At 30.2% G+C, this 12912-nt stretch overlaps 1 protein-coding gene across 1 annotated transcript in view; it reads left to right on the top strand.

The window, feature by feature from the left end:
• The window catches only part of LOC124366692 (zwei Ig domain protein zig-8-like), a 57605-nt gene that overhangs the window by 41250 nt on the left and 3443 nt on the right, over positions 1-12912 (top strand). Inside the window, exons 2-5 of the mRNA XM_046823291.1 lie at positions 6862-6978; positions 9301-9461; positions 10365-10575; positions 11890-12017. Coding sequence (XP_046679247.1) covers positions 6862-6978; positions 9301-9461; positions 10365-10575; positions 11890-12017 — 617 coding nt within the window. The remainder of the gene's footprint in view (positions 1-6861; positions 6979-9300; positions 9462-10364; positions 10576-11889; positions 12018-12912) is intronic.

Genomic DNA, 12912 nt, shown 5'->3' with positions numbered 1-12912 from the left:
TCCAAAGGTTGCTCAACAGCAACGAACTCCGTGCATTTCCATGCGACAAATTTTAATACGTGATAGACGAAGAAAACCACCTTATGAAAATAAGATAGACTGATTTAAGATACAAATCATTTTGCAAGTTAATATTTGCCCTAGCAATATTTTTTATTACATACTAATATAGTTGCTTACAGTTTACATTTTAAATTGATTTACACGATTATAAAGGGATCCCCTTGATGGTTAAGTGGTAGTGAAAACACTTTATACATACAAGTTAGCATTAAATCGAAATTTTAACAATTACATTTATCTATAAATTTGCTCTAGAACACAATTAAAAGGACAATGTATTGTATATTTAAATCTAGAAAGATTTCCAAATATTAAGTGCAGTCTTACATTACAAGAAGTTATGTTACACTTCTAGTTGGGTCCTGTTTGGTTAGTAGGGATTACAGCTTTGATGAATTAGCAATGAATTTGTTAGAGTATTTTGCAAGGGATTCAACATTAAAGCGGTACTTCAACTGATAGTTAAAAGGCAAACATACCTATTTGTGGCCTCGGTATGGTATACTAAATAGTTAAAATGATGTAACTGTGATTGCATCACAAATCCTATAAACTTTCATGAATTTTCAACGTACATAATAGTACAATCGACTACAATTATTCTCAAAAATTACCATATTATTGACGTAGAATAAAATTAATTCTTATTGAAATTCAAAGACTGTACACTTTTAGTTTTCTACATATATTATTTAAACATATTAAGTATATAAAAGAATACATGCCAATAGTGTTTAGAATTAACCTTTAAAATTTATGTAGTTTTCACTGAAACCGTAGGTAACCTGTTAGTTAAAATTACCCACACTATCTGTTTATAAGCTGTACTTTTGCCTGTTAAACTTTGTATTAATTCATAATGTACGTAATGTGGTAAAAAATATGTACACTCCATGTGCATAATGAGTACACTTTCAGTGTTAAAAACGATATTTGAAGTAGTACCTTTAGAATGTAATGTGGTGACAAATCTATAGATGCACCCAAACATCAAAAGTAACAGAATTAGTTGGATTGTGTTGGATCTACCTGAGATCTGAATTGATGAAAAACCAATAAGCCGGGAACTGCATTAGCTACAGATCCTAGAAAATTTGTCAGTCTCATCTGTACGTACCCAAGCAATAACTCATAAAAGCTTATATTAATTGCACCATATTATAAAGTGGTTTACAATTTGGTACACTTACTACGTTGTGGAAAATGTAAATGAGGATAAGATTTATTGAACATTATAGTATATATTATATATATTAAACGTAAAGGATAAAAGAAAATATCCTTATTTATAACACAATGTTATATGGCATTGGATTATTATGTAAAATAAGAGGTGAAATTGAATTCAAATACTGTAGTTTGTGTTATGATGGATTATTAAATCTTTAATTAAAGAATAATTGATTGTAATAAGTGCTTTCAAACATAGATATCCGGTTGGATTTCTCACTCTGTACATTAAATTAGGTAATAGTTATTTCCAAAATTAGCAATGACAACGATATATTTATAAACTATTCTTATAAAACAAATTAAGTAGAGATTTGAAAATAGTTAATAAAACTTATCTTGATAAAATAATGTTACAATTTCCATATTTATCATACAGAATTTTTATGAAAAAGAACTATTTAAAATAAGTTACCATTATTACTTTGAACGGATGAAATCCGTAGTATTTGGTTTATTCAACCGATATCTATGTGAACAGCAAACATCGCTCAGGGACAAGACAACCTCCCCTTCCCCACCACACCATACCCTTACCAATCTATCAATGTAACGTTCGATCTGCTTGTACTGCTAGTGACATCCCTTTGATATTAATTTAACCATCCTTATGTAACTAATCAATGCAAAATTCCATTGGATAATCTGGAAATATTACATTATTCTGCATGCTACCAAAAGAAGACAGCATACAATTTTAAAGATATTCACAAATAACGTGTACATACTCGTAACTTTTATTTGAACTAAATCCATATTGGTGAAGCTAACTGTATAAATAGAATTATATCAACTCTTAATTCTAAAGAGCACACCCTTGGCTATAGATGTAACCTCAATAGGGCATTTTGAGTTGTAGATCGTCATCTTAATATTAATAAACTTGAAAGTTATGAATTTCGAGGATTGGTACTTCAATGGTTTAATGCTCACTTGCTAGGGTGCGTTCAATTTGTTGAAATCCGCAATAATTTCTAGAATTCTTTTTGGATTTCGGATGTTATCAATACAGGAGTTCCTCAGTGATCTGTCTCTGGACCCATAATTTTCCTCTTATACATTATATTACGGAACTGATTTTATTAAAAGCCATTGAAAGAGTAGCATGAAACCTGCTATGACTCTTTGCAGATTATACTGTCATTTTTTGTGTTATAAACAACTGTCACCTCAGTACTCCGTTAGAACAATATACAACTATATCATGTATGAAACATGTAAATAGTTTCAAAAGCTACTTAACGGCTAACAGGACCGAGAATGCTTTCTAATTGTTGAAAAAATAATAATATCTAGATGAGAAATATAATATTATTTACGATGAATAATTTTTAAATCGTTGCAAGAGTGTACTGTGCTTTACGTATACAATTTGTGCTATATTAAAACAGTACTGTTTTATTTCTATTGCAAAATGACTTTTTATAATGATATTATAACTTTTACAGATAACCTTTCTATTTAATTTGGAAAAAATTATTCATATTCTTGGTACTGTTCATAATTTTTGTGTTTAAGCTAGATTCTAAAAGCATGTAATCTAAATAAATTTGATAACTAGAACTATTATATCTGTTGAAAAAAAACCTATTTATTATACAACCGCAACTAAGTAGGTTTAATATTTGAACAATATTTAATTTTTAAAACTGTTGGAATCGTTCGAAAATAAAATAATACTAACATTTGTAGTTTTTATTCAAAGTATTACAAAATCCATGATTTATAATTTGCAAATATCTTTATTATCATAGATTGTCAAAGAAATATTAAGTGATTTATACTAATTATACAAGCAAAATTTTATTAAATTTAAAAAAGTTTAAGAAAGTACATAAATCTATTTAAAGCTAAGCAAAATTTAAGGAGTATTTGAACGAGTAAAATTAATTTAAAACATAATTTACAAGAAATTACAAAACATAGGTTGGGGAAAGCTACAGTAAAAATTTTACCTCACAAATTTTTAACTTTATAAATAGGTTTTAATCTCTCATAGTAGGTCAAGTTACACATTTTCTTTATCTTATTGGAATTATAGATACATTTATAAAATTATTTCATAACTATAACTGCTGTATGTAACTATAATTCAGTATATGCCGTTCGTAAACCTTTTATACATCGTGACATACATAAGCGTCTACGAATAATGTTGCTCCTGGCAACAAAATGGACATAACAGCGACATAAAAGCTTGGAAAAATCTCTCGAATAAACTTACACCTACTCGTGCGACTTCAAGTTGAACCTCGTTTAAAAAACAAGGACGGAGAGCGCAGCGAACTCACGTAACAAACAGGGGTGTTGAATAATAAACCATCCTTAACAATAAACAACACGTGACTTAGCCTAGAGCTGCTTGTTTCGTGTATGTTTCATATGTAATGGGCATTTTTAAGTGAGTTATTGTTTGTTTTAGAAATGATATAATACTATCCACTTCTTGTCATGAAGAGGAAAATTTCATTAGGAAATTGTAGAGTAGGCAAACCTTTTAGAACTTTAAAAATATACTAATATATTTTAATACTAAGATAAGGCTTTCAGCTGCATGTAATAACAAATTTATATAAGAAAATTTGGAAAGTATTGTCAAATATTTTTTAATAATTAGCGTTAAAATCAAGTGGTTACAAACAATATACTTTTAAGTGTTTATTGTAATAAGATTATTTTAAAATATGAAATGACTTGCATTTTTAAGATAACATATATAAAGAGAAAATCAAGGAATATTAACGTCTATGTACAATTTGTATAGTATTATAACTAGCAAAAGAATCCTCCTGACTCAAAACTCCCCGATGGTAAAACACTCCCTTCCAATGGAATATTAAAAATAAAAGAAGTTACTAAGAACAAAATTTATTAGACTTAGTTTTTCATGGTTAAGGTCCATGAAGAAAAACATTATAAATAATAAATATAAAGAAAATAAATTATAATCTACAATGTTTATACAAAACATTTAAATGATTTCAAATTAAGTTCCATGCTTTTAAAATTATTGGAAAAGACATTGGCGTAAATTGCAAATACTGTTCGAACATGTACACACGTAAAAATCATAGAATGTAATTTAATGGCCATATACTAATATTTACTTATTATTCCTGTGACAATTTTTTCTGAAGAATATCTCAATAAAAAGAAGTAAATCTTAAACTTCGGATAAAGAAATGTTCTCAATGCATTGATTTTATTATTGGACACTAATTTATATGAAAGGAAAGAGAATTAAAAACAATATAATTTAAAAACTGACCGTTTGTTAAAGATTTTTATTTTAAATGTTTTAGGTAAAGTCCTCAATAATTTATTTGTGTTGATCATTTAACTCTCATTATGTAATTGGGAGGAAGAGATATAAAATGCAGTGTTTTAAGTCAAGAAAAAACAATGCAGTTACAATGCAGACAAGAAAACAATTACTAATTTACAGAATGGAAAACTGTAAATTTTTTAAATTCAATAAACGAGGTATGATGAACAATTTTTTAACAAAATTACACAGAAGAGAAATATAAAACAAAAAATATTCAAAATGTACTAGGCGAGTCGGTAGATATTAAAAAAATGATTAAACTTTAATCTTTTAAGATTATAAAAAGTAAACAATACTAAGATGTCCGAGATAGAGGGATATGTGCAAAATTAATAGGTTTAATAGAGTCAAGTTTACTTTTAGTTAGAGATCAGCTCAGCATGACTATTTATGCATCAAAACAGGGAGTTTAGTCCGCCTCAGTAAAAGGCTTGAGTAACCAATAGGAATAACTGTTACGAATAGGATTTGGATTGGTATTAGTAATACTTAATATGACCTAATAAAATAGGTTTTAATATTTTACTGCACAAAGGAAAAACTGCTTTTATCGACTATTGACCTAATCAATAATTTACACTTTGTAGACGAGGGGGGAAAACATTTGACGAGTTTTCCAGATCAAAAATAGTACTGCAAAAAACAATGCATTACAGCCTAAACGGTATTCCATTATGAAACGAAATTACGCACTTTACAACAAAATTGTAAAGAATACTTGGCATAGGCGAGAACAATATATATCAAAGTTTAAATCAGTGGTTCAATTTAAATTAACTTAAATTAAACATCAGCAAAACTATATATATATCCAGTTTCATCTAGGGAACAAAAACCAGTTTAATAGCATCGTTTACACTAAAATTTAAAAATAAACTATATTAATGTTCATAGGTCTATATAATATAATCTCGTTAAAAACCAACAAAATTGATCTTTTGTAGATTTTAGATTAAGATAAAAGACGGAATAGAAGGGACATAGATAGCAGAGCAGTGTTTATGCAATGATGCCAAGTTACCGACGTTGTCTTAGTTTATGCTTCGCTTCATCCAAGGAGAGCATTTTCAGCTCGTTTAAGGTATCCAGGGCAGTAGCAGGATTAATAGACGAACGAGCCACTTACGATACCTCTCTTTTGTCACTAAAAACAGACATTGGCATCGAGGTAGGATAAAAGTTAGAGGGAATGTATCCGTCTATCGCACACGAGACTAATTCAAATCGATAATACTACAGTAACCGCGTTTAGAAAGGGTATAAGGACCAAGTACAGTATTATTACAGCCATCTAGGTATACCAAGGGGTTCAATACCCAAGCACCTTGGTAGAGCGGGAAGAAACCCGCGTCTGCTACTTCATAGCGCGTCCAGTTCTAAGACGAGACTCGTACTACAAACGAGAGGACTACCGGATAATGATCGAGCTCATATCGACTCATACAGACGGTCAACGCGACGATTCCACTAATATGAAAGGGCTGTTTTATTGTACGAGATTATCCATAGTACTAAATAAGCCTATCGATATATGCCCTGTTTGAAATCCCTGAACTATTTTTAGAAATAGCATGGTCTTTCATCAATGATATAAATAAAACCTACTATATCTATACCTTTTTCAAATAGTTAAAAACTTTTTTTATTTCATACTGTATAAAACAGGCAGTTGAGCAAACTAACTTCAATATTATGCATGAAATATGTCTTATTAAATAGCAAATAGTGAATTCATTGCAGTGTCACAAATATTCAGAGGGACAAAATATAGATTTTCCAAAGAGTAGAGGATAGGTTTATCTTTCCATTGTCTGTGATAAATAATGCATTAGGTTCTCCCTTGTGCGATACTCGATCAAAGCCGATAAAGAGATGTCTCCTTGAAGAGCTTATCTCCAAAGTGCTTCGATGTTATAGCTACCTTCACAAAGGACAAGCTATTGTAAGAAATAGTCTATAGATTGTTCTATTTATATTCAAAAATGCATTTTAAATATTAGTAAGAATTTCATAGGCCGACTGAGACATATATGTGTTGTTTTAGGTTCTTAAGCAATGTTTGGGAACGGATGGATGATTTTGAAGATTACTTCACTTTGAGATACCACAATGAGAAGAAACTACTTTTCAGTTAAAATAAAAGTTAGTAAGATATAACAGAACCATATGGACCACAAACATATCTAACAGGAATTTAAAGTTATAATGAAATGCAGTTCTACTTTTGAGTTCTGGAATAGCATTTCTTCCCTGCCACATTGATGTTTCCAAACATGAAACTTTCAAGGACAAAGTTCAGATGAACGAGAACTTTTTCATGGCTTGGACTTTACTTCTTGTACTTCTCGTACATCAAGGTAAGTTTTAATTTTATTTGAATGCTATTTGTAGAAAGTTTCATATTAGACTACTGATATTTTATTACGTAGAAAGGAAAATAATAATAAAATGTTTTATTTGTTGTACGTTTTTAAATGCAAAGTACACGTTAATTTTGATGAAAGTTGTTCTAATTGGCCTAATGTTTGCAAAAACATTTTTATAAATCCAGTTCACTTTAGAATGATTTAATAAATTCTATAACCCGTTATGTAATTGTTTAGTTTCATTAACATACAGGTACAGGGTTACGAATTTTCGTACGAGATATTAATTAAAGACTTTTTTAAAGGAACATTTCTTAGTCCAAAACCGGTTATTTCAAATTTCTAAAACGTAAAACTCTCATAAATATATGCATAAATTAACCGAATATGACACCCAGAGCCTAAATCCACCAAAATACTATAGTATAAGAGTTGTGAACACGCTAAATGTCTAAAAAGGCCTAAAAAGTTTAAACTCGTTAAGAAAATTAACTTAGTCACCACATTAGTTAAATTCACGGCCAATTTTTTATGCTATTTATTTCACTATTGCACACATTCAAAGCTTAAAAATATCACAACTGTAAAACGTATAGGCCTATAGAAAAATAAATCTTTCATGATAATGCTTCTAACCTCTCTACGCTATTTGTAGCACACTTTTATATCTATAAAACTTTTCGTAAAATGTATTACATTTAAGTAACGCGACCTTAGTACATACTTTAATTTTTATGTATTTCTATGTAAAGATACAGTTCTACAGCACAGAGCAAAAGCAGGGACGTTATGAAAAGTTTAAAGTTTTTCTCTAAATTCTCCGATCCTAAAAACATGAGATAAGTTTTAAATACAGGAGAAGACAAAACTGCGACACAGTAAGTTAACAGGTAAGGAAATAACCCATCAAGACACAGCTGGAAGAGGATCGTGTGCTCTTGTAGATTGACAAATGGCTGACGTCATCCCATCTGAGACCTGCTGACTTTGTGCCTTAGCCTGGAGATGGTGAGGGGGCGGCTACAGTGTGTCAGAGAGATGATTTAATATCATCTTAAAGCTACACTTTCTATTTCAAATCTTTATTATCTGTTTTAAGAAGGTATTTATTTCTAATGTTCTCCCTAGATTAAATAACAAATAAATTAAATTAAGTAAAATTTTGAAAGAAATTAGATAACTAAAGTATGATGTAATAAAGGACCTTCCCACTCCAGATTGTATTTGTGATTTTACGATGACAAGAATATTTTTCCTCCACTACTTTGTAAACGTAACATTAATAGGGCTAATTCAAATCATGTATAGTATTTAAATGTATGTTAATTGTCAATATCTTAAACTTCATTTCTGTAGCCTTGTCTAAGTCTTTTACAAAAATATGAAGTAGTCTTACTAAAATTAGTAATAAAATATAGGAGTTTTAGTGAAAAGTTATGTAAGTTACAAATATGCCTCTTATTTTTTAATGGAATATGCTAAAAAACACAGGGGCTTAATTTATTTGACTTAGTAATGTAAAATAAAAAAATTATATTAATTTAAAAACGTTTCATAGCATAAATAACAATGGATATTAAAAGAACGTATCCTTCCTTAATTACAAATTATTTTCCACGTACAAATAGTCTCTTATTTTTTAAATGGAATACGCTAAAAAATACAGGGGCTTAATTTGTTTTACTTAGTAATGGCTAATAATAAAATAATATTAATTTAAAAACAATTCATAGCATAAATAACAATGGATATTGAAAGAACGTATCCTTCCTTAATTACAAATTATTTTTACAAGTACAAAAAAGTTATTGTTCATTCAAACGTATAAAACTATGGTAAAATGCTATCAACAATTCTTGTAAATGTATTAGGGGAGCGAACAGGTTTATGTGCTTACAACAGTTTTGAACTCTCAGGCCAACACAATGAACAGCCTTGTTATAATTATTATCTTCAGTCTTGTTCGTAGAGTCTTTTACACTTTATAGTATGATTTCGTTCTGTGCAATTAAAAGCTATTTAACTGACTTAAGCATACAATAAAAAATAAAAATTAATTTAATTTAGTCTATACGAAGTTTGCTCCCCTTACTTTGGGTCAGTCTTTACAAACCTTTTACTTTAAATTACAATTATTTCTCCATTTATTTTTACAATTCATACTTAACAACCTCTTCATGACGTTTCAGTACACCGTATGTTTGATAAAATAATTATTGAAATAAAATGTATCTAGAAATATTTGTCAATCTATTTTTTCTAGGGTTTTCGCACAAAATAACGAGGAAAATAATATTTCTTGTGTCTGGACAGGTGCCGATGGATCCAGGAGATTTCGTACGGATTTTCTTCAGGACTTCCCCACTCCAGGCACCGGGCCCTCCTTCGACACTTCCATCCCCAGCAACCTCACGGGTCTCGTGGGCAAGACCGCTTACCTCATCTGTAGGGTCAAGAACCTGGGGAATAGGACGGTAAAGTTTGCTATAATTATTGGCATATAAACTTATTATTACACTAATTAGTATGTTTTCTACTTTCTTTATGCTGTACATATTTTAGGAATGTTGGTTATAGCGACTATATTGTTAACGAGCTTTAATATATGTCCTTATACAAATTTAAACTTCACACATTATTACCAAGTTATCTTTGACGTAGAAACATGGTTGTTATGTATTTATAACATTTTGAATTGTTTTATTGTACGTTTTAAAACCCCTTAGACTAATATATTTTGTCAGTAGTAAAGTTATATTTAACAAATTTCAAATGCACACAAGAAAATAAACATTTATAGTGAAATACGAAATCATTTAGTACTCAATCATTTCAATGTTTGATAAAATAAAACAAACGCATACGTCTGTTAAACATTAAGTTTATTAAATTTAGGTAAATGTTATATTTAATGATAAAAGTACAATAATAAAATATACACTTTATGTATTTTATTGCATCGTAAAAAGAGACAGAGATCTTAATTTATATTATGTGCCAATAAAAAGTTTGATATTTGTTAAAATAGTGGTTTTGAAGTTTCTGACTCTGAAATTTATACACATTTTATGCAGTATAGAAATAGGGGCTCTGAATACCAATTTAACCTAGGGATTAAAAGAGACTTATAAACAATTATTCTTTATTCAGGGACAGGCTGTTTGCAAGGTAATCTCCAGGACTGGTCATCCAAGATTTAGTCACGCTTGAAGTCGCTTCATTTGAGTATTGTATAGTTAAAAATTTTTGTTAACTTAAGGAAGATAAATTACAACTTTTCATTACAATTACTACAATTTATTATTATAAAATGATATGGTAACACCAATTACAAACTGCTAATTGATGTTATTAAGAGTGATGTAACTACTGTCCAGGTCTCATGGGTCAGACACCGTGACATCCACCTGTTGACAGTAGGCAGGTACACCTACACCAGCGACCAGAGGTTCGAGGCCGTACACTCGCCACACACTGAGGACTGGACACTCAGGATACGATATCCACAAAAGAAAGACACGGGCATTTACGAGTGTCAGATCAGCACCACACCACCTATCGGCCACCCTGTATATCTCAATGTTGTTGGTAAGTATAAGCTAGAGTGAAAAGTAAACCGACCTTTTTTAAAACAAGTAACAGTGAAGACATTACACTCAGCGTGCCGCACATTATAATTACTGTGCTTATCATATTGAAACACCTAGATAAAAAGAATGAAAATCATTACTTTAAAAGTCTGTAAACATAATCAACTGGTGGTCTTTTAACATTAATTGACGTGGTGTACCTTTCGATAAAAATGTGGAAAGGTAAGAATAATACCATTATAGAATTTTTTTATTTCATAATTTTAAAACTTTAGATATTCTCTTATGATTAATTAGAAAATGTTAACACGCCTGATAATCAATGTTTTTCTTAAGTGATATTTTTAAATTTATTTAACGAAAAATCAAGTTGTATGCTTATACTATGCAAATTGGCTCTAGGCTCATGGAGTGATAAAGTCATGTATTTTCAATATCACATATTAATGCAGTCAGAAAAAATAATCAAACATACCAGCTATTTTTTATTTTAAGTTTATTTTTGACGATGGAAGGATTTTGAAAAAAAAATAGTTTATTCCGGACATTTGCCATCGTTCAGTGAAACAAAAATCAGTAAAAATGGTTATACTGTGTTACTAGTTTTCTCTATCACTGAACGATGGCAAATGTCCGGCAAGTCCAGTTTCTTTCATACAAGCTATAACACACGGCTTTACGTAATAAGTGAGTACATTTAACTACGTGTAAATATAAACCATGTTTTCCAGTATTTTTCTTGGATGCTTTGAACAGAATAATATTAAAATTGCTCCTTGATCATGACTCAGTATCTCTGAGTAAATTATAAAAGTAACCTAAAAACGTTTATAAATAAATTATAATTAAACTTTTGAAGCACGTGTAGGAATGCTAGTTTAAGTTACTATGATGTGTGCAGAACCTAACTAACTATTTACTATTTAATATATTCTGTTACTTAATATTAAGTAGATATTATAGCGATTTAAATCAGTATTAGCTACTACTGTACTGTTATACTAGTAATTAGGTAGAAGAAAAGGTTTTAAAATGTTTGTTATTCTAGAGTACGATACAAAATGTTCTAATTTGGTCCGTAACAGTTATTTTGTGACAAAAAATACACTTAAATTAATGATTTTCTTGTACGCAGAATACCGTTTTTAATGTATGTAAACATTTACATTATGAAAATATACATAGTTTTATGTATAATATATTATACTAATAGAAAAAACATTTAGATTTGTTTATCCCAAATGTTTATTAGGTTTTGAAATACTATGTGGCATTATTCATAGCATACCTAAAACTTTATATTCTTTTCCAGAGCCAATAACAGATATTCTGGGAGGACCAGAATTATTCATCAACAAAGGAAGTACGATCAACTTGACATGTTTGGTCAGGTTCGCTCCTGAGCCTCCACCCATAATGCTATGGAGTCACAACCGAGAGGTAAGGTCATGTTTAAGAAAAAGTTATTCATTCATTGATTCTTTACTTAGTTAACTTCCGTTATAAATATTAGTAAACGTATTATTCTTTTGCGATAACAACATATTACCAAGACCATGAAAATCACAGGCCTCTTACGCTTCCCTGAATTATAAAACTAATACCTGAATGTATATAGGATCTTTGGTTTAGTGGTAGCCCGTCAACGATGCAAGTAAGAGATCCGGTTTTGAATCCTGGGGCAGCAATTACTTTTTGCGATTTAATATTTATTCTAACTGTATATGACACGTGTATTTCAATTTGTAAGCATAGTATTTATTTGAATTAACTAAACAACTTCACTACTTAATATACAAATCCTGTATTAACATATTACTTGCTGATGTTGTATAATATTTTCATTTTCTTTTTAAACATGCTGGAGCATAAGACTTTATAGTGTAAAGAAGGTCATTATACAAGGTTGGGCCAAAGTAAATGAAACTTCTCCTTCCGACCTCAAGCCGCACTTGAGGAAAGTGAAGCTTTCAGTTTTGGGGGGACCTCCTTTTCAGTGATCTCTTCCCGATACGACAGTTTGTGTCCAGGATACCAAAGCTCCCCAAGACATAGGAATTTGTGAGACATGCAGTTTGTCAGGACCCTGCATACGTCTTTTTAGGGCCATCCCACTTTATCTCTAAAGGAGGATACATGATCCTGCCGATTCAGACTAGATTGCACCTAACGGACAAGTTTTGAACTTTCTGAATTCTACAAGCATCCCACCCCGAATACCATTTCCGTATGCAGAGTAGCAGTAGTAAAACACTGACAATAGAAATGACTGCATGATCTGCAGCTTTAGAATGTGACCGAACAATTGATATACAATAACAAAAGGGATAAATGA

Source organism: Homalodisca vitripennis, chromosome 7 (genome assembly GCF_021130785.1).
Source record: "Homalodisca vitripennis isolate AUS2020 chromosome 7, UT_GWSS_2.1, whole genome shotgun sequence".
In the NCBI taxonomy this organism is placed as follows: domain Eukaryota; kingdom Metazoa; phylum Arthropoda; class Insecta; order Hemiptera; family Cicadellidae; genus Homalodisca; species Homalodisca vitripennis.
Note: the sequence above shows the minus strand (reverse complement) of the source record. Positions and strands in the feature narration are given on the sequence as shown.